Source organism: Salvia hispanica, chromosome 4 (genome assembly GCF_029641045.1).
Source record: "Salvia hispanica isolate PSC_SH4W2 chromosome 4, Shi_PSC_v1, whole genome shotgun sequence".
Classification (NCBI taxonomy): Eukaryota; Viridiplantae; Streptophyta; class Magnoliopsida; order Lamiales; family Lamiaceae; genus Salvia; species Salvia hispanica.
Window position 1 is genome coordinate 49,686,137 of NC_142695.1, and position 18,936 is coordinate 49,705,072.

The 18,936-nt window shown below is 41.6% G+C and overlaps 2 protein-coding genes and 1 pseudogene across 13 annotated transcripts; 1 reads left to right on the forward strand and 2 right to left on the reverse strand.

The window, feature by feature from the left end:
• Positions 1–275: 275 nt before the first annotated feature.
• On the reverse strand, positions 276–4,391 carry LOC125192178 (Tetratricopeptide repeat (TPR)-like superfamily protein). 12 transcript variants are annotated; one of them, XM_048089691.2, is made up of 4 exons: positions 1,997–4,391; positions 1,586–1,707; positions 803–1,023; positions 276–725 (listed from the first exon to the last, which is right to left on the reverse strand). In XM_048089691.2, exon 1 carries the CDS (start codon positions 4,389–4,391, stop codon positions 2,064–2,066), a length of 2,328 nt encoding a protein of 775 aa, XP_047945648.1. In that variant the 3' UTR covers positions 276–725; positions 803–1,023; positions 1,586–1,707; positions 1,997–2,063. The 12 variants fall into 12 exon arrangements, with proteins under 12 accessions (XP_047945648.1, XP_047945646.1, XP_047945647.1 ...); XM_048089689.2 differs by having other exon boundaries at positions 1,993–4,391; XM_048089690.2 differs by having other exon boundaries at positions 1,953–4,391.
• On the forward strand, positions 386–1,590 carry LOC125192180 (glutathione transferase GST 23-like). The gene is made up of 2 exons (XM_048089697.2): positions 386–697; positions 823–1,590. The coding sequence occupies exons 1-2, from the start codon at positions 386–388 to the stop codon at positions 1,177–1,179; spliced, it is 669 nt and encodes a 222-aa protein (XP_047945654.1). The 3' UTR covers positions 1,180–1,590.
• Positions 4,392–14,598: 10,207 nt separating the features above from the next.
• On the reverse strand, positions 14,599–14,958 carry LOC148929371 (aspartic proteinase CDR1 pseudogene; annotated as a pseudogene).
• Positions 14,959–18,936: the final 3,978 nt, after the last annotated feature.

An 18,936-nucleotide genomic window follows, 5' to 3' on the forward strand; every position in this document is an offset into this window, starting at 1 on the left:
GAAAAAAATCCAAAAATACGTAGGCTCACCACAACTTTAGTCCTTGCATGGAATATTCTTTGTAAAAAAGAACATACATTTTGAAAATAGTGGAACCGGAAGCAGACTGCAAATATTTATAAATATTCGCAGTAGACGGCAGATAATGGCATACATCCATAACAAAAATAAGGAAAGACAAACAAAAAGTGTGATTCCTCATCAGCCTTTATCTAGCCTGCCAAAATCATGAAAATTATCGACACAAAAGCAGGCCCAGTTCCATACTTTGGAAAAATACAAACAAATAATGGACATCATTAACAGTATAAATTTGATACACATACAAAAGCTGATGGAAAGTGAGTCCATATAAATAGAACTGATAAGCACTGTCAAAGGGAAAATGGCAGAAGATCTGAAGCTGATGAGGACATGGTCAAGTCCTTATGCTTTGAGGGTGGTACATGCTTTGAAGATTAAAGGCTTGGAGTACGAAACGGTACTGGAGGATATGACAAAAAAAAGTGCTTCACTCCTCGAGTACAATCCTGTGCACAAGAAGGTCCCCGTTCTCCTGCACAATGGAAGGCCAGTTTGTGAGTCCCTAGTGATTCTTGAATACATCGATGATGTGTGGAAGCAGCCTCCTCTTCTTCCCCAAGATCCTAATGAGAAAGCCATGGCTCGGTTTTGGGCCAATTTCGGAGATGACAAGGTATACACAAATTCCTTCACATCAGAGTCTATATAAGATTAAAACGCTATTAGTCTAGGCAACAATATTTGATACTATTAATCTAGGTAAGAGATATGATCTCACCTACACTTTTTGAAAAGTAGGTTATGCCATTGACATGGAGGGTCTTCACCTCTGAGGGAAAAGACCAAGAGGAAGCTATTGGTCCAATGATGGAGAATCTGAAATTCCTAGAAGAGCAGCTAAAAGGTAAGAGTTTTTTTGGAGGGGAGGCCATTGGCTATACTGATATTGCATTTGGGTGGATGGGCAACTTGATCAGCATACTGGAAGAGATTATTGACCTGAAATTAGTAGATGAAGAGAAATTCCCACTATTATCAGTATGGATTAATAAGTTCTCTGATGATCCGGTTATAAAAGAGTGCTGGCCACCTCGAGACAAGATGGTTGAGAAATTTAAGGTCATTCGGGAACGCTACCTCAAACAAGCTCCTTGAAACAGAACTAAGTTTTTCAGTTTATAATATTATTCACAGTTTCACTTAATAATAGTTGATGTTGTCCTATGAAATAAAGATCGACAAAAAAATTATTTCAGATGTTGCATCTAATAAGTCATGAGATGGTTATGAAACTTCATTTTGTTTGAGGTTCTATATGTATTATGGCAGTAGAATCTGAAGATGAACTCTATTTTAATACAGTTAAGGCAATAAGGAACAATCAACACAGTGATCAAGAAAAAGTCCAATGTTTGCCAATGTCATTCATATTATCATAGGATTAAGGGCAAAGAGATTGAATCCACATGTAGAATCTTTATATATTATGAATGTGTATAAATCACTGGGACTAGATGATGAAATACTGATATTTGTAGTGACAAAAACCTGCATAATTTACCTTCAGGTAGGTGTTCATAATAACCAGACCAACTCTTTCTAAGGTCAAGCACATGTAACTTAAAACCAAGCACTGACTTTGTCTGCCTTTCCATGGTCTAGTACCATACAGATGATGATCTTCTGCACATTCAACAACATGTAATTCAGGTAAGATGTACTCCATAACAAGATCAAGAGTTCTTCGACTTTGAAGAGCATAGATTTAATGGAGAAAGACAAAACTATCTTATACCATATGACATGCATCTTGTCCAAACTCCCTTTTCCTCCTAATTTTTTTGAACCATCTTATAGTAAATCAGCTCAGAATTAAATTTATGCAACGAAACCAGAGGAGAGAGACATTCGAACCCAATGATACCTACAATAAAAGGTTCATATGTGGGATGCAATCACCAACAATACCTACAGGCTACAGCAACAGGTTGTCTTTTTATTGATGAAAGTGGCTTGCATCTCTGACTAGTATCTCCAAATCATGATTTTTGATATGTATTTTGCGACAGTGTGGAAATCTCCAGCCAACTGCAACCTGGGTCTTTTTTGAGTCCATTAGCTTTGAAGGATTTCCTTATCACTCCCACTTGATCCCACCTTCCCGAGGCAGCATATACATTTGAGGCCAAAACATGATATCCTGGATCACAAGTATCTAGTTGAAGAACGCGTTCTGCAACACGTTCTGCAATCTTCATGTCTCCATTGGCTCGGCAGGCACTGAGTAGTAATCCCCATATACTTGCATCAGGCTTCAATGGCATTAAAGAAATGAACTCCTCGGCTTCAGCCAAGAGGCCAGACCTTGATAGAAGATCAACTATGCAGGCATAGTGTTCCATCCTAGGCACAATATTGTGTTCTGTCTTCATTTGCTCAAAGCAAATACGACCTTCTTGCACCAAACCAGAATGGCTGCATGCGTACAGAACAGCAATGAAGACAATATGATCTGGAAGAATACCAGCTGCCTTCATGTGCTCAAAAGTTTCAAGAGCTTTTCTTCCTTCGCCATACATCCCATATGATGAAATAATTGCCGTCCATGAAACTAAATCCTTCTCTTTCATTTTCTCAAACACCAGTATTGAATTTCTTAAGCTCCCAGTGTTCGAGTACATTTCAATCAAAGCATTTCCAATAGGAATATTGGAATCAAAACCAAATTTGAAAATGCAGCAATGCATCTCCTTCCCTTGTCGCTTGGCCATGAGATAAGAACACAAAGGCAATGAACTTAGAAAAGTAGGTATATCTGGTATTATCCCCTCTAATCTCATCTTGTTAAGCATTCTAAGACCAAGAATATGGCTATCAGAGTGACTGCATGATGCAATTATTGAGTTCCATGTAATTGTATCTCGAAATTTCATACTCTCAAACTGTTTGAAAGAATCCTCTACTTTTCCACATTTGGCATACGCATCCACAAGAGCGTTACCCACAATTTGAGTGGAACCAAACCCTCGTTTTATTATATCGCAGTGGAGTTCCTCAGTGAAATTTAGGTTTGTTAGTCCAGAAGACATAGAAAATAGTGTCACATATGTGACAAAATCAGGTTGAAAATTTGTTCTCATCCTCCTGAAAAGCTCTATTGCTTCCTGATACGACTGATTTTCAACATATCCATCAAGAAGTGAGTTCCATGACACCAAATCCCGGTTTTTGGCGTTTTCAAACACTTGCCTTGCTTGGACCACATCACCACACTTTGCATACATGTTGATAACAATATTAGTGGCCACTATATTGCACTCATATCCATTGTTAAGCATGTAATCATGGACATACCTTCCCATATCCAAGTCCCCAACACAAGTACAAGCACGAAAAACGGATGTGATTGTCAAAATATCTGGTTTAGAATGTCTCACCATCTCCAAGAATAACCTCATGGACTCATGATACAAACCTGATTCGAAATATGAACTAATAATGGTATTCCATGTGACACTATCTCGATGAACCATCTCACTGAAAATCCTCGTGCAGTTAGCCAGGACATCACACTTAAAATACATTGCCAGCAACGCATTGCTGACATTTACATCTCTACGTGTTCCAAGCTTCTCAACCAGGCAGTGAACTACTTCACCCTCTACAACCTCCCCTAATCCGCCACAGGACAGTAAGGCGTTCGATAATGAAAAGGAATCAGGCAACAAGCCAACCATTCTCAGTTGATTATAAACATCCAATGCTTCCTTGTAGTAGCCATTAGAAGTATATCCAGAAATCAAACTGTTCCAAGATACAATATCTCGTTGGGGCATTCCATCAAACACTAGTTGAGCACACCCCAATTCGTTGCATCTTGCATACATATCTATTAGGGCATTACTTATATACAGATCAAATTGAAAACCCAACTCCACAACATGCTCATGAACAACCCTCCCTTTCTCAAAATCCACCAAACTCCCACAAGCATTGATCACAGAAGGGAATGTGTAATTATCAGGCTTCACCCCCAATTCTCTCATTTCCGCGTAAAATTCTAATGCTTTTGTGTAGCATCTGTTGTGGGTCATCGCTCTAATGATCGTATTCCACACATAAACATCGTTTTGAGGAGAAATCCCACCAAAAACTAATAAAGCGGAATGAGTATCTTTGAATTGGGAGTATTTGGTGATCAATATACCTAAGAAGGTTGCAGAGTTCTGCAGACCAAGAGTGATCAGGAGAGAGTGGATTTTCTGCAGATCTTTCCTGTTAGCTGGAGAAGATAATGCATTTGAGATTGAAGAGTACTTGTCTCCACTTCTCCAAAATAGATTACCCAATTGCCTTGCCGCCTTCATTGGTCACACAGAATTGATAGAACTTATTATATTTATCTCGAATTTCTTTATTAATTAAATTAAGAAGAACTATCCAATTTCTGTTCAAGTGTTCCATAAAAGTTTTCTGATAATCCCGTTTCTATTATAGTGGTAATACATTTAGATAAAAGTTTAAAAATTGATTTTTGAGTAAATCATAGTTTAACGGATATATTGGAATTTTGCAAGTTTTCATGAAATAATTGTGTTCGACGTAGGGGTGGCAAATCGTGCGTGTTGTGGTAACACGATAACAACAAACATGAACACGACCCGTTAAGGAAACTGTAGGGTGGCTATGCCTTAAATGCTTAGCCTTACCTTTTTGACTTAGGCATAGCAACTTTGTCTTCTGAAGATTATGGCTCCTTATTTCTTGCTGAAATGCAAGTCATATATGTGGAGATTTGTGAGTGTGTACGTGATATTTGGGAGCACATATTGTGGACTCTCTCTCCATCCATTTTGCCTATAAAAGGAGCATGGGAGAATGCCTTTGGGGCAACCACTACTACTTCAGAACAAAGCTTCAAAGCTTCTGCCTTTTTTTTTTCTCTTTTGTAGCTTAGGCTTTCTAATTCCATTATCCTAAAATATTGGTGTTAGCCTTTTTTGTAATCATCCCCACATTACTAGTGAAATTTCTCCTCCGGCCGTGGACGTAGGTCGCATTGACCGAACCACGTAAATTCTTGTGTCCATTGTCCAATTTATCTTTCTGTCTTTTGTCTTTGTTATCACTATTTTGGGTTATTAGATTGAACCGGAACTCCGATTCTTAACAAACTGGTATCAGAGCCGATTTTCCGGTTCTGAAATAATCTTTAGCCATGACGATAACAAAGACGTCAATTGAAAAGTTTGACAGAAATGTTAACTTTTCAATGTGGCGACTCAAGATGGAGGCCATCCTCATTCAGGACGGTTGTGAGCTGGCACTCCAGGGAGTGGAGGAGAAGCCATCAGAGATGACGCTGCAGGAGTTTGCAGAGTTGGACAAGCGGGCCAGATCAGGAATCATATTAAATCTCGCATATGAGGTTTTGGCGGAAGTTGCTGCAGAGACGACAGCAAAAGGAATGTGGGATTCATTGAAAGCGATTTACATGAAGAAGACCATGGAAAATCGACTTTATCTGAAACAGAAGCTATATAGCTTGAGAATGACAGAAGGTACATCTATAATCTCTCATCTAGATAGATTTGACTCAGTCATTATTGATTTGGAGAATGTAGATGTTAAGGTTAGTGAAGAAGACCAGGCCATACTATTATTGTGTTCCCTTCCCCCATCTTTAAAACATTTTCGGGATACTATGATTTATGGGAAAGATACCATCTCATATAGTAGTGTCAAATCTGCTTTAAAGTCAAAAGAGCAGATAGATAGGGACATCACAGGGGAATCTAGTAGTGGTCAGGCAGAGGGTTTATTTGTGCGGGGTAGATCAGAGAGTAAAGATTTTGAAAATAGATCTAAAGGAAAGTCAAAATCGAAGCATGCAAATAAAAAATGTAATTACTGCAAGAAGAGAGGGCACATCAAGGCTGACTGTTTTAAATTAAAAAATAAGGAGAAAAATAACAATAGCCAGAACAATAACACTGCCGAAGCTAGTGTAGCTGCAGATGAAAGTGATGGAACTGTCTTTATTGCCTCGGCAAATGTTGTGAGGTCTAGTGATGAGTGGATCTTAGATTCGGGCTGTTCTTACCACATTTGTCCTAACCGAGATTGTTTTTCTACTTATGAATCTTATGATGGTGGATATGTTTTGATGGGAAATAACGCCCCCTGTATGGTTGTTGGTAAAGGTGCAGTTCAAATCAAGATGTTTGACGGTATTATCCGAACACTCACTAATGTTAGACATGTTCCGGACTTGAAGAGAAATCTTGTCTCTTTAGGTACCCTTGATGCACAAGGGTGCAGGTTCTCGGCTGAAGGTGGAGTTTTAAAGATAACCAAAGGTGCTCTTGTTGTGATGAAAGCTTGCAGGTCTGGAAACTTGTATGTTTTGCAGGGATCTACTGTTACAGGTGTTGTTGCAGTCTCTTCTACTCCAAAAGCTGATACCACAAAATTGTGGCACATGCGGCTTGGGCACATGGGCGAGAAAGGCTTAACCTTGTTAAGTAAGCGAGGCCTCCTTTGTGGTCAAAGTACAGGTAAGATGGAATTTTGTGAGCACTGTGTGTTTGGGAAACAAAAGAGAGTTAGCTTCCAAACACCAGCTGTTCATAAAACAAAAGGTACTTTGGATTACATTCATTCTGATTTGTGGGGTCCTTCTCGCATACCCTCTAAAGGTGGTGCCCGATATATGTTAACTTTCATTGATGATTATTCGAGAAAAGTTTGGGTCTATTTTCTTAAACAGAAAAGTGATGTTTTCCTAACATTTAAACAGTGGAAAATATTGATTGAAAAGCAAACAGGAAAACACATCAAGCGGTTACGGACTGATAATGGCTTGGAATTTTGTGGAAGCGAGTTCAACGATTTTTGCAAGAATGAAGGAATCGCTCGACACCGCACGGTCAGGATGACACCTCAACAAAATGGTGTGGCCGAGCGCATGAATCGGACTCTTCTAGAGAGAGCTAGATGTATGATCTCTAATGCCGGGTTGACTTTAGATTTTTGGGCAGAAGCCATCGCTACTGCATGCTACATTGTCAACCGCGCTCCTTGTGCTCCTCTTGATTTCAAGACTCCAGAGGAAATTTGGTCAGGTAATCCTGCTGATTACTCTAATTTGAGAATTTTTGGGTGTCCTGCTTATATGCATGTAAACGAGGGAAAGTTAGAACCTAGAGCTAAGAAATGTATTTTCCTTGGATATGCTTCAGGGGTGAAAGGATATAGATTATATTGTCTTGATCCCAATTCACCCAAATTTGTAATTAGTAGAGATGTAACATTTGACGAAACCTCCATGTTGTATTCTAGAAATGAGTCTTGTAATCCTTATAATTTAGAAAAGGGGGGTAGTGAACAAAGTAATGTGGAGTTAGAGATAGATACTTCAGATTCTTCTCAAAATTCTTCTACTAGAGGGACGGGTCGAGAAAATGAAATAGATCCAGCTCTCTTTGAAGATGAACGTGAGGAACAAGAATATTCCATAGCTAGAGACCGACCAAGAAGAGAGATTCGACTACCACAAAGGTACGTTGATGTAGCTTCATACGCTTTAACAGTGGCACAAGAAACAGGTGGAGATGGTGAACCTTCCACTTATCTGGAAGCGATCCAAAGTGCACACTCAGACAAATGGGTGGTAGCTATGAATGAAGAAATGGAATCTCTGCACAAAAATGGTACATGGACTCTTGTGCAGCCGCCGAAGGGTAAGAAAATAGTTGGATGCAAATGGGTCTTCAAGAAGAAGGAAGTTGCTTCAGGTGTTGAGGATGCAAGGTATAAAGCACGATTGGTTGCAAAGGGCTTCAGTCAGGTACAAGGTGTAGATTTTAATGATGTTTTCTCACCTGTTGTTAAACATAGCTCTATTCGTGTACTACTTGCATTGGTGACCATGTATGATTTAGAGCTAGAACAGCTTGACGTCAAGACGGCGTTCTTACATGGTGAATTAGATGAGAAAATCTATATGAAGCAACCCGAAGGTTTTGAAGTTGAAGGAAAGGAAGATCAGGTATGTTTGCTAAAGAAATCCTTATATGGATTAAAGCAATCTCCAAGACAATGGTATAAAAGGTTCGATTCTTTTATGTTGGGTCATGGTTTCTCCAGGAGCAAGTATGATAGTTGTGTTTACTTCCGGAAGTTGAATGATGGCTCATTCACTTATTTATTGTTATATGTTGATGACATGCTCATTGCAGCTAAGAATCTTGCAGAAATTCATCAATTGAAGGCCTTGTTAAGTGGTGAATTTGAGATGAAAGATTTGGGAGCAGCTAAAAAGATTCTTGGTATGGAGATTAGACGTGACAGAGGAGTTGGTAAGTTATTCCTGACCCAGGAGAATTACCTTAAGAAAGTTTTGGAGAGATTTGGCATGCACGATGCCAAATCAGTAAGTACTCCTCTTGCTAGCCATTTCAGGCTATCTGCTGCTCAGTCACCAACATCGAAAGAAGAAGAGAATTATATGGCACGAGTTCCCTACTCTAGGGCTGTTGGCAGTATTATGTATGCAATGGTTTGTACTCGTCCTGATATTTGACAAGCTGTTAGTGTTGTAAGCAGGTATATGGCTAACCCAGGAAAAGAACATTGGCAAGCGGTGAAGTGGATTCTCAGATACTTGAAGGATACTCTTAACACTTGTTTAGAGTTTGGTAGAAATGATAATACATTGGTTGGTTTTGTAGATTCAGACTACGCCGGTGATCTCGATAAACGCAGGTCTCTTACAGGTTATGTATTTTGTATTGGAGGTTGTGCAATTAGCTGGAAAGCTACTTTACAACATGTGGTGGCATTGTCTACCACCGAAGCAGAATATATGGCGGTTACTGAGGCAATCAAAGAAACATTATGGTTGAGAGGTTTATTCGGTGAATTAACTCTATAACAAGGCGTTACTACCATTTTTTGTGATAGTCAAAGTGCAATTCATTTGACTAAAGATCAGATGTATCATGAGAGGACTAAGCATATTGACGTTAAGTATCACTTTATTCGTGATGTCATTGCAGATAAGAAAGTCCTTGTTCAAAAGATCAACACCAAGGACAATCCTGCTGATATGTTTACGAAGGCCCTTCCGGTGTACAAGTTCAAGCAATGCTTGGACTTGATCGGTCTTTCAGAAGTGATGAATTAGCCCGTTGGGGCTTTGCCGGAGGTGATAAAAATTCACTAGTATTTTGCATTTAAGTCAAGGTGGAGATTTGTAGGGTGGCTATGCCTTAAATGCTTAGCCTTACCTTTTTGACTTAGGCATAGCAACTTTGTCTTCTGAAGATTATGGCTCCTTATTTCTTGCTGAAATGCAAGTCATATATGTGGAGATTTGTGAGTGTGTACGTGATATTTGGGAGTACACATTGTGGACTTTCTCTCCATCCATTTTGCCTATAAAAGGAGCATGGGAGAATGCCTTTGGGGCAACCAATACTACTTCAGAACAAAGCTTCAAAGCTTCTGCCTTTTTTTTTTCTCTTTTGTAGCTTAGGCTTTCTAATTCCATTATCCTAAAATATTGGTGTTAGCCTTTTTTGTAATCATCCCCACATTACTAGTGAAATTTCTCCTCCGGCCGTGGACGTAGGTCGCATTGACCGAACCACGTAAATTCTTGTGTCCATTGTCCAATTTATCTTTCTGTCTTTTGTCTTTGTTATCACTATTTTGGGTTATTAGATTGAACCGGAACTCCGATTCTTAACAGAAACTTCAAACACGAACACGAACACGACCCGCTACCCTCAGATACGAACACAACACGAACCCATTAACGACACGAACCACTTCGGGTCAACACGACACGATAACAACACATATATAACACGACACAATAACGACACTGTAATAATAATATTATAATATATTAATATTATTTCTAATATTAAATTTTAATTTTTAATTTTAATTTTTAATTTTTAATTTTTAATTTTTTTAATTTTAAAATAAATAAAATAATAATAATATTATAATATATTAATATTATTTCTTAACGTGTAATACGAACACGACACGAAGTTTTCATGTCGACACAATAATGACACGAATCCAATAAGCCTCGACACATACCCATTAATTTCGTGCGGGTTCCTGTCGTGTCAAAAATTGTCATTATTAGTTCGACGACCGTAATTTATAATGATTTTTTTTATAAAATAATTGCTGAATAGATTAAAGAATTTGAAACTAAATGTATTTAGGACATATTAATAAACTTGTGTGGTGTGAGTATAACAATCAACCACATCTAGAATTCTGGATGTTTGATAACTGGTGTATATAAGAGTAAGTCTAGTTCAACGTATGTACTATAAAAGTTTTATTGAACTCATCTTATTCATCAAATTAGGTAATATCCAAATAATAGTTGTTTGAGCTGCAAAGATTTAATTCATGTGAATTTTGAGATGAAAATAATGAGAAATCGTTAAAGAGCTAAAGAAAAGGGAGAAAATTGCAGAAATCGTCTAACAAGGAAATGAGAGAAAAAGGGAAATTTTTTTAACGACTACATTTAATCTAAATAACTACAACTACTATGCCTTTACTTCTTATTTTCCAAATTAATTTGTCCATAAATTTATATCAATTCTTGAGTCCAATTCATGGTATCTATTTTGTATTATGCGTTACGTATATGAATTTAATAATTCATATGATTACTTAATGTACTATTTATTATTTATATTACTAGATTGCGTTTTATTTATTTTTTATTATATAATTTTTCTTTGCTTTTTTTCAGTTTTTTATATTACTTAGCTAAGAGCATCTCTAATGGTCGGCTAGCGACCGGCTAGCCGATTTTTCGCGCTGGCCGATCGGCTAGCCGAACCATTGGAGGCGGCCAGCGCAAAATCGGCGAGCGGACCGGTGTGGGCTGGCCGATCGGCTAGCCGCCATTGTGGTGGCCCGATCGGTCAGCGGCGATTTTTATTTTTTTTTTAAAAAAACCTATATAAACGCGATTTTCGTTTCATTTTCATTTGCACCACTTGTTTTAACGAGTTTTCTCTCTCTAACTTTCTATACAAGAGCATCATCGAGCGATGAGTAACGCGGGTGGTAGCGGTGGTGGTAGTGGTGGTAGTGGTGGGGATGCTGAGGAGTACGAACGGAGGATGAACGAGACTATGAATGCCTACATGAACCGCGAGATGGAGTGGTACATGTGTATGGTGGAACAGCAGGCGATACCTCGCCCTCCATGGGTTATCCACCGCCGAGCAGTGATTGATCGGGATCACGCCGCTGCACATCAGCGGCTGTACGACGACTACTTTTCAGAGAACCCGCGGTTTTCCGCCAACATGTTCCGACGACGTTTTAGAATGCGCAGGGAGTTGTTTATGCGCATCGTTGGCGCATTAGAGCGTCGATATCTGTGTTTCCGCTTTAGGCACGATGCGGCTGGCAGACCCGGCCACACCCCTATTCAAAAGTGCACGGCGGCAATCAAGCAGTTGGCCTACGGAGGCGCGGCAGACATGTGGGATGAGTACCTCCGCATCGGTGAGTCGACGGCCCTGGAATGTCTGAAGGATTTCTGGGGGGGCGTGATAAACGTTTTCGGTGAGCAGTACCTTCGAAGCCCTACTCCCGAAGATTGTCAGAATTTGATGCAGATACACGGGGAGAAGCATGGGTTCCCCGGGATGTTAGGCAGCATAGACTGTATGCATTGGGAGTGGAAGAACTGTCCGACTGGCTGGAAGGGGGCCTACACGACCGGCTACAAGTCAAAGAATCCCACGATAATCCTCGAGGCCATAGCTGATTACCGGCTGTGGATCTGGCATGCGTATTTTGGGGTAGCCGGGTCGAACAACGACCTCAACGTCCTGAACTCGTCTCCCCTCTTCAACGAGAAGTGTCAGGGCGTCGGTCCAGCCGTCTCATTTGTGGCCAACGGCAACCGGCATGATATGAGCTACTACTTGGCGGATGAGATATACCCTCGGTGGCCGGTCTTTGTGAAGACGATCAGGCAAACAAGTGATGAAAAGAAGGCCTATGAAGATCGGGCTTTTGCACGTGTGTCGTGTGCACGTGTCCCTCCTTTCAACAAGATTTATAATTTTCCCACTAATGCAACAAATATTACTAAGTATAAGCGGCAAGAGCAGGGTCGAACCACAGGGACTATGGACCTACTCGAGATCGTTTCTATGACACAAGCGGAAAGGGGGTCGGCTGCTGCCACGCATTCATTGAGTGGGTTAAAAATCTAATCTACTTGACCTGGCGGAATTAAACCGGACTCTATTTACCTGACCTAGGAGACGGGAGAAGTACGGAAGGAAAATAAAACACGAAAATATTTTTCATCAATTTAATAAATCATGAAAGCAACTAAAGAAAACAATTGAAACTTACTAACCAAGCTAAAGGCTTTCCTAAAATAGGCAGACAAAGTGTAAAAGTAAAGTGGGGACCATTTTTCTCAAACTAGTTGGGCTGACAGAAAAGCTGGAAAACCAAAAAGCAAAAGCAAAAAGCAGATCTGATTCTCTAACTAACTCCTACTTCATCTTCTCCAAATAACCAAGTAAAAACAGAGCATAGAACAGAGCTTCAACACCATTGACGAAATAAAACAGAGCATGCTTCAAAACGAGACGTAAACACGAAATTCAAGCTAGAACTACCAGATCTACGCTACTGGGTCAAGCAGAAAATGAAATGAACACAGATTACCTTGCATGCATCACCTAAACTATCGGATCTCAGAAATCGAGCACGTGAACAACTAAATCTCAACCTCTAAACTACTGGAAATCATGTAAACAACATGGATCTAAACATCTAAGCTACCAATTGCGAAAAGCATCCAAGAAACATAAGTAAAAACATCATCAACATGAAAATAAACACCAAAGCTTCATAAAACTGGAAATGAGTCGAGATCCAACGGTGAAGTCGTCAATTCCTCCGATGAAACCATTGAACTAAGCTAAGAAAGCAACAAACTATCTAACTAAACTAAGAGAGCGGTGGCGTTAAGCACCTATGAGAGCTTCCTACCTAAACTACGATAGCGTTAAGCGCTCCCTCTTCATTGTGGAAAGCTTCTATTTATAGAGTGGCTTTAACTTCAACCCTAAGGCAACTTCTTGTCGGTATTTGACCATTTTACCCTTGCAATAATTGAGGATCTTCATGTCAGCACGCCATTCTGTCTCCTTGACCAGGTAGATGACTTTTTCTGCGCTTCACCTCCATTACGCCATTATGTCTCCTTGACCAGGTAGATGACTTTTTCTGCACTTTTGCTCCATTTCTACTCCTATCGTCAACTTCCTGATTCTCCTAGGTCCGAGCGACGACTTCTGGTATTTTACTTCAAAATCAGCTATTTTGCATCTGCCAGGTCAATTAACACAAACTCCCGGATCCAACAGATTTCTGCACACTTAAGCTCAAAATTTGTGCATTATCTCCCACAAAAGCATATAATTTTAACCCAAAACCAATGCATGAAACGAGCCTTATCAGCCTACTTTGCGGAACGACAGGAGTCGGCGCGCAAGGACGTGGAGCGCGCATTTGGTGTGCTCCAGTCTCGATGGGCGGCAATTAAGGGTCCAACGCGTTTGTGGGATGTCGGATGCGTTTCCCAGATAATGTACGCCTGCATTATCCTGCACAACATGATCGTCGAAGACGAAGGCGTACAACTGACTAGTTGGGCCAATGATGATGAAGCCGGTCCAAGCCACGGAACGGCCACCCCTAGTGTACGACGTGGGGTACCTCTCGATGAAGCCGACCGCCTCAAGGAATTTGCCAACATGCGCCAAGTGGATGCTCATATTCAACTCCAAAAGGATATAATTGAAGAGTTGTGGGCACGGAGGATTGCACGGCGATAGTTTTTTTTCTTTATTATGTACCTTTTTAAATGTAATTTTTTTTATCTATGTACCTTTTTTAAATGCAATTAATGAATTTTCCCGTATATGTCTCGTAAATTTAATTACGTAATTTAATCGTAATTTTAATTCCGTAAATGTAGTATTTTTTGAATTATTTTTATTGCGGCTTCCTATGGCTGGCCTAAATCTGATGTGGCAGGTGGATTGTTAGTGCTGCTGACGTGGCAGGTGGAGAAACTGCTGGCCGATTTCTGGCCGAAGTACCATTGGAGATGCTCTAATGAGTTCTAGAATATACAATTTTGTTTATTACAAACTTTGAAGTCAATTAAGTATATCATTATTACACTAGTATTAATTGTAATACTATTAAATATTTTGTTCATATCAAAAAGTTTTCTAAAGTTTCGGAATATGATATTACACACGAAAATATTACTACTTCATTTCAACTTTTGTAAATAAATTAAATATAAATTGATAGTAAGTATTTTAAAAAATCAGGCCCAACTTTATTTAAATTTCTTGTTCGTGTGTCACTACAGGAGGGATTCATTAAGAATAAGATAAGTTTCCTTATGTCAAAAATTTCTTTCTAATACGACTCCAAGTGAACATTAGACTAGCGATTTCTTCCATAACAAAAAAAAATCTATCTCCCACATTCAGCAGACTTGAAGGACACCGTCTTCCTGGTGACATCAAATCCTACCAAGTAGTTGGCCTGAGCAACGCCGCCGTAAACATGAAATCCAGCGTCGGTAGGCTCCATCGCCAAGCACTCATAATCCTGATTGGCTCTAACAAAAACATTCTCGTGCTTCCACTCCACATCCGCCCCTTGGAAATGCACCGTCATCTTCGGCATCACGAACTTCTCCGAGTAGCACAGCCGCCAGTCATTAAAATCCCTGACCGCCCTCTGCGGGATGGAGTTCGCAATCTCCACCTCCAATCCATCGTAGAAATTAACCCGAAGCAGCGTCATCACCGACCCCGAGTCCATCGCCATGTTGGCTCCTCGCAAAGGGCTAACCAATTGAAACCTCTTGTTCCCCACGTTGATCGCATCCAGCCTCACGTAGTGGAACACGCTCCTCTCCGCCAGCGGCGTCGTCACCACTCCCCAACCCGAAACGCATCGTGCTCGTCTCGAACTTGCCTGTAGCTGGGACGAGGCAGTATGAGAACTTGTCGTATGCTAATTGGCTGTGGAGCGAGCTCAGCCCCACGATGCCAGACTCGCACCCATCGAAACCGACGTAGTTGTCAAGTCCGCACCCGAACACGATCTTAGGGAAGCTCATCAGCCCCCTCTCGCCCGAGTGGAAGCTGAAGGTGTCTGTCCCCACCAATCCGTTCGAGTATGACCCTTCCGTGTAGTTAGTCTTGAATAGGCACTTCTCCCTCCACGGGTCGCAGTACCTGTTGCCAATTCAAACATACATAAATAAAATTTGTTGACCAATTGGTTTTAGAATAGATTAATGTGAGTACGTATACCCGGACTCCCCGAAGGCCCTGCAGGCGACAGAGCCGCAGCGGGTAAATCTGTAGGTGGTGGAGGATAGTGGGTCGAAGAGTTGGAATTGTTGGGGTTTGCATCTCTTGCAGGGGAGGCACTGTGATAGGATGAGATATCCTATTGTTAGGATTTGAGAGCACACGAGAACAAGATGAAATGATAATTTCCCTAATGAGAGATTAGAGTTTTCTGCCAAGCACGATTTGCTTGAGAAAGAAGAAGTTTTATTCCTTAATTCTCATCCATGACTCGATCTATGAGAATTCTTCAATTTATAGAATTCTCCCTACTTGGTTCGGACGTGCGACCCGGGAAAGAACCAAGAAGAAAACCCGAGAAGTGGACTCAATCTAACCTAACAAATTGCATAAATTGAGGAAAGTAAACAGCAAACCCTAACAACCAAGATACGCTTTATGGGAGACGTAATCTTTGTATTTGCTAGGTCTTGTTCTCCTCCTAACTGGTTTTGGACTCTTCATTCTTGGGCTGCTTGGTCTGGTGGGCTCCGGGTCTTCGTTAGCTGCTTCGGTCTCTTCTTGCGCTTGTGTTACATCTTCAAGGGGTTGCTGGAGCTGGGCCGTGGCATCGGAGTTGGGCTGCGGGGTTAGTTCTCTATCAACTCTCCCTCCCATAGGAAGCACCTTGTCCTCAAGGTGTAGATGAGGAAAATGAGTTTTCAGCAAGGCAACCGATTCCCATGTAGGTGTTGACGATTTAGACGAGGACCACTGCACGAGCCATTGTTCCTGTGGGATTCTGTTGACCAACACAACTCGCTTATCTGTTGCACGAACGGGGGAGTCCAACGGATGATGACGACGAAAATCATCTGGAAGAGTAGCTGGGACATCCGAAGACTGGATAAATGGCCGTAAAAGGGAGACATGAAACACGTCATGGATCTTGCTATCGACCGGAAGGCGAAGGCGATAAGCCACCTTGCCAATTTTCTCAGTAACTTCATAGGGACCATAGAAGCGTCGTCCCAGTTTGGTCGATTGTGGTTTTCAAACAGACGTCTGGCGGTATGGCTGTAAGCGAAGGAGCACCTTGTCGTCTACCCCAAACTGAACATCCTTTCGATGCCGATTAGCAAATTCGGCCATCGATTGTTGCGCCCGTGTGATGCGATCCTTGAGCAAACGTAGAGTTGACTCTCGTTCGGTCAATAATTCAGCCACAGTAGTGTTGTGCGATGGTCGGCGATAAGATTGGGATAAGTTCGGCGGAGGGCGGCCATACAAGGCTTGAAACGGCGACATCCCGATGCTGACATTTGTGGAGCAATTGAGGGCTAGTTCAGCCCATGGCAGGAGGTCAAACCAGCAAGATGGGCGGTCGTGAGTGAAGGCCCAGAGGTATTGTTCGAGAGCTCTATTCGTGACTTCCGATTGACCGTCGGTTTGAGGGTGGTATGCAGTGGTAAATTGGAGCTTGGTACCACTCAACGCCAATAATTCGTTCCAGAAATCACTTAGGAAAATTGTATCACGATCTGAAAGCAATTTAGCCGGGAATCCATGCAATTTAACAACAGTATCCACGAAAAGGCGGGCAACTCGCTGGGCATCGAAGCCTGTTTTCAAAGCACCGAAGTGCGCATACTTTGATAGGCGATCCACGACCACCATAATGGTTGTATAGCCGTGAGACGGGAGAAGGCCCACAATGAAGTCCATTGACGCGGCTTCCCAAACCATATCCGGAATGGGTAAAGGCTGGATTAACCCATTGGGTTTATCATGAAGGTATTTCGTGGTTTGGCATGTGACGCAGGCAGCAACGTAGTCATGGATATCACATCTCATGCCAGGCCAATAGAAGGAACTAGCGACCCTCGCAAATGTCCTCTTTTCTCCCGGATGATCCGCTGATCGAGAAGCGTGGCATTCCTCCAAAATAGCGAGTCGGGTAGCCGAGTCTCTGCTGACATACAGTCTTGTTTTAAAGAATAACATTCCATCGGACACCGAAACATGGGCAGGTGCTCGTTTTGCAGCCACGGCGCTGTGTAAATCCACTAAGTCAGGAAGGGTGGAATTTTCCTTTAGGAGAATGTCCATGATCTCAGGTAGAGGCCGAACAAACAGAGCATGTAGCTCCCCTTCATCACGCCGTGATAATGCATCGGCAACCTTGTTAGAAGCTCCTGATTTATACTCGATAGAAAACTTAAATCCCATAAGTTTTCGTGCGTAGAATTGTTGGTCTGGCGTTTGAATAACCTGTGACAAAAGTTCCTTTAGGCTTCGTTGGTTGCTACGAATGATGAACTCACGACCCAAGAGATATTGCCTCCATTTTTGGACGGCCTCCACGATCGCGTATAACTCTTTGTGGTATGTAGAGGCGAGTCGACGACGAGGCCCGAGCTTCTTGCTAAAATAGGCTAGGGGATGACCATTCTGCAATAGGACGGCTCCAATACCAAAGTCACTAGCGTCTGTCTCAACCACAAACTGCGAAGAGAAGTCCGGCAGTCTCAGAACAAGTGTCGAGCTCATGGCTGATTTTAAAGCTTCGAAGCTCTGAGATGCAGCCTCGGTCCACAAGAAAGCCTCCTTTTTAAGTAATTCAGTTAGGGGTGCCGCGATCAAGGAATAGTGGTGCACGAACCGGCGATAATACCCCGTAAGTCCCAAGAAGCCCCTTAATTGCTTGACATTTTTGGGCTGTGGCCAAGCGAGCATTGCTGCGATTTTGGACTGATCCGCGCCCATTTGACAAAATGTGGCCCAAATATTCAATAGTTGTAACACCAAACTCACATTTTGATTTCTTCAAGAAAAAGGCATTGTCGTGTAATATTGCCAACACTTTTCGTAGATGAATGATATGTTGCTGCACGTCGAAGCTATAGATAAGTATGTCATCGAAAAAGACGATGACAAATTTGCGCAAAAATTCGCCAAAAATAGCATTCATTGCTGCCTGAAATGTTAACGGGGCGTTGGTGAGGCCGAACGGCATAATGTCCGTCATGTGTCCTAAACGTTGTTTTGTGTATATCATCTACACACATACGAATTTGGTGGTATCCCGAACGAAGATCCAGTTTTGAGAATACCTTCGCAGCGTGTAGTTCATCAAAGAGCTCGTCCGCCGTCGGGATAGGGAAGTGGTCGGGCATCGTAGCTGCATTGAGAGCCTGATAGTCAATACAAAAACGGAATGATCCATCCTTCTTACGAACCAAGAGAACGGGTGAGGAGAACGGGCTGGTGCTATGTTGTATGACTCCCTGAGATAACATGTCCCGAACTTGTCTCTCTATTTCCGCCTTTTGGAAATAAGGGTAGCGATATGGCCTCACATTTATCGGCTTTGACGACGGGGCTAAATGAATACGGTGGTCCCACCAGCGAGCGGGTGGTAATCCCGTCGGTACATCAAAGACAGTAGCGAATTCATCCACCACGGATTGCAGTTGCGGTAATACTTGTGGAATTACAGTAGGTTGAT